General features: G+C 35.6%; 1 protein-coding gene across 1 annotated transcript; it reads right to left on the bottom strand.

Annotated features, from left to right (window-relative positions):
* Window positions 1–226: 226 nt before the first annotated feature.
* Window positions 227–3,622, bottom strand: LOC139862394 (F-box protein SKIP22-like). The gene is made up of 2 exons (XM_071850991.1): window positions 3,454–3,622; window positions 227–1,637 (listed from the first exon to the last, which is right to left on the bottom strand). Exon 2 carries the CDS (start codon window positions 1,624–1,626, stop codon window positions 232–234), a length of 1,395 nt encoding a protein of 464 aa, XP_071707092.1. The 5' UTR covers window positions 1,627–1,637; window positions 3,454–3,622; the 3' UTR covers window positions 227–231.
* Between the last annotated feature and the right edge of the window lie 228 nt (window positions 3,623–3,850).

The raw sequence follows: 3,850 nt of genomic DNA, 5'->3' as shown, positions 1-3,850 counted from the left end.
TGAACAAACAAATAGAAATGGCCAAGTTAACAATTACCAAATGAAATAGCTACACTCATTTTAACAGAACGTCGTTACTCTTTCAACATAGCAAATTTGATCCAAATTTATTCAATGTTAACTATAACATAACAAAACATAACATAAGTCTCTTGGGTTCAAGCAAACATCTATCTATACATAGCCAAGCCATTAAACACCGTTCAAACATTCAAAACATATCATAAAACACTAATGGTTTAACCCACCCAAATTACAGTTTGGCGTAACATTCCTCATTCGAGGACCACCGCCACGTGGCACACCGAAAGGTCCAAGATTCGGAAATAGATCATAATCTCCACCAATCATTCCCGGAAACTGACCGGTCCCAAACGGACCATAACGATTTCTTCTTCTCATCATACTCATACCTGATCTACCAACTGCAATCTTCCTTCTTTTTCGACCCTCCCAAGTTTTCACAAATCTCTCTTTATAAGTCCTACCACCATCCGACCCGCCCATATCCCCAAACTCCTCAATATACTTACGTTTCCACAAATCGTCACTCGAACCTAAATATCTCAATTCAGAACAAGTACAGCTCACTTTTGCTATATCCACACCAGAAACCGACTCCAGTATCTTAAGTTTAAGTTCAGTAGGTAATCGCATCAAACAAGGTGGAAGTTCAAAGCCAGCCTTCTCACATAAGTCGATCAGTAACGGTAAAGCGAGCCCGTCTTTCATCTTTCTCCAAAACTCGAACACTTCCTTTTCAGGTTCGACACTTAGCACCTTATTATTTTCCTCCATGGTTGCAACCACTAGTCCACAATTAGCCCATACCACATTCAAAAATGGTACAAGTTTTTCTTCATCTAACATCACCGAGTGGGTCCCGGTTCCGTTAACCAAAGACCCGTAAACCGTGCAATACTTTCCAACGCTTTGAAACTTGATTTTGACAGTTTCAATGTCACCATTAGTTACAATGTTAGGAAGAGTGTAGTAAAATGAAGCGAGATACAAATTCCCTTGTAAATCATTTGAAGCGGGACCCACCTCAACGAAGCCAGATTCTAGTAGAACAGCGCGAACTGCTATCACCAAAAGCTTGTGATTAAGACCATCGTCATCACCTAACTCCTCGGTGAAAACTTTTCTGAGGAAACTCGGCACCGAAAACGACTTATCGACCTCATTTACAGACGGCACGTCATCGTCTATTTCCATAATCTCTTCCGAGTTGGAATTACTGTTATCAACTGTGTTCACCTTTTCAGAACTGGTGTTTATGGCTTCATCTTTCTTAGGAATTAAGGTTTGCGAAGTGTGAGATTTTGCAGACGTGGGTTGCGATGGAGTAACAGAATGGAGTTGAGGGCCTGTAAAAAATCCTATAGGGTTTGTGGTGAAGTAGATGAGGTCACCTGATGTAATCCCGATTGATTGAATAGAATCTTCTGGCGAAGTAATTGTAAGTTCGTCTTTTTGATTGAGCGATAAATGTAAAGCAGCAGGAGAACTTGAAGAAGGAAGTTTCTGACAAACGAGTTCTTTAAGATGTTGGAGAGTGCAAGGATTGGGGATTTCAAGTTTTAAGGTTTCTTTTGTTTCAAACGATCTGAGTCGTAGCTTCATGTTTTTATACTCTGCAAAGGAACATAAATGAAAAATTAATCATCGCCACTAAATTAGAATTATAAGTAAATATTAAATACATATTAGATATGAAATTGCATATATAACATGCATCACACTCATAATAGTAACATCGAGCCTTAAGAAAACATGAATGGAATAAATCTAAGGTATAGTTATACCAAACATACCAAAACAGATTTATTAAAATGGAATTCGGAAGACAGACAGATTTCGCAGATATTTTTATATGAATAAAATAACTGGGCAAAACTGACAAAAAAATTCTAAAATGTAATTCCTGCATCAGATCAAGAAAGAGTGAATCTAGTTGCAGTTCTATGAGAGTATCAACACAAATCTTGTGTAACTGAAACAACATCTAATCCGTTAGGTATTGTACATAAAAAATACCAAAATAATTTATCATTAAATAATGTAAACAGGACAAAAAGATATAACTACTAAAAGATACTGGAAGGCAATTACAAAGGCTTCTCAAATTTAAAAACAAAAGAATTATCATGTGACAAAATTGTTGCAACCACTCTAACCATTTGATTCAAACTAAAGATACCTACATATACAACTAAAAGATACAGCTGACATACGAGCATTGATTAAGAAATAAGAGGCTAAAACATGATGAGGTAGAATTGACTGGTAATTGAGGAACCTTTCTCAATTCCTTAGTATACATGATTTTCCCCTATACAATTATATACTCCGCTCAACTTAAAATTTACTATTAGTGCTGCTATAAAGACTTAAATGCAGTAGTTGGCATGATAGTTGGCGCAATCATTGCGTCAACCATAGACAAACAACATGTATAGGGCGGCACACACCATATTCAATGGCTGGCAAAAGAAATCACACATTTAATATACCATGGCAAAAAGAGAATCATGTAAGCATAATATTTTAACTCGATGCCCAGCGAGCCAATAATGTGAACATATGTTTTACGTAGGCATGATGGTGTCATTAACTATATGAACTTAATAAGTGATGTTTAAGTAGCATTTCAATGTAATAAATCTTGCCAATAAAATTTGGGATAGCAACTTCTATATGGTTTAATCTCAAGACGGGGAACCAGGCGTGTGTTTTCCTTAATTAGTAACCGTTTCTCATTTATATAATTATATTCTGATTCTAAAGCGGATGACAAGAGGAGGATTACAACCCCTAATACCTAATACAGATTATTAGAGTTCTTTAAAATCTATAGATTCTCTTTACTTAAGTTGTAATCCTAAATGAATTTAGAGGCATCCAGTTCTAAATTCACTAAACCAAAGGGCTTATGGCCTAGCAGCATAAGGGAACTTATCAACCTTGAGGTTGTGAGTTCGAGTCCTGTCGTGGAAAAAAAAAAAGTTCTAACTTCATTCAAGACTTTCTAAAACTCTGTCTTTGATGGTTATACTATGTAAATAATTCAGTTAGAAGTTTGTGCAGAGGCGGTTGCAAATTTCAGTAGGTTTAGGTTGATACTTTGTTAGAACCTTATGCAGAGGTGGTAATAAGTTTGTGTAACTGTTAAAACCTCAAGCAGAGATGGTTCCAAATTTCAGCAATAATTAATAATTAAACAGAGTACAGGTCAAATTATCCCCTCCATGAGTTAAACAGATATTAGGGTTTAAAAATCTCAAAAGCACAATCAAATACAGATGAATAATACAAACATAATCAAATCAAATCAAATAAGTAATTATAACTAATCCTATCTAGAATTAATATATGTCGAATGGCAGAATGTTAGGGTTCATGTTCGTGGTTGTTGAAGAAGGAGAAAATAAGAAATTGAATGAAACGTACCTGGAATTGTTGTCTCGTCCTGATTACTTCACCACGCAAGATTAACAAGCACTAATTTTTTGGTACAAGCCTTAATTTTTGATGAATGATGAAGCGTGAAGATGAATTGCGTACGAATTAGGTTGTTGTGTTGTTAAGATGACGAGGATGCAGAAATATTTTAGGTTTATTTTTTTGGTGGTCACGTGATATACCAGTAGTCAGATAGTGTTTTACAGGGAAATTGTTGAAAATACACTTTTTGTTTTTGTTTTTTTGACTTCAAACAAAATACACTTTTTTAAAAAAAATTGTCTTTTTACACCATTCGGTAGACGGAATTTTCGTCTACCACCTTTATCTGTCGTCTACTACCATTTTTACAAAGTAGTCGACGGTGAGATAAAGGTAGTAGACG

This window comes from Rutidosis leptorrhynchoides, chromosome 8 (assembly GCF_046630445.1).
Source record: "Rutidosis leptorrhynchoides isolate AG116_Rl617_1_P2 chromosome 8, CSIRO_AGI_Rlap_v1, whole genome shotgun sequence".
NCBI classification, from domain to species: Eukaryota; Viridiplantae; Streptophyta; class Magnoliopsida; order Asterales; family Asteraceae; genus Rutidosis; species Rutidosis leptorrhynchoides.
The sequence above is the reverse complement of the archived record's forward strand: the minus strand, read 5'-3'. Positions and strand labels throughout refer to the sequence as shown.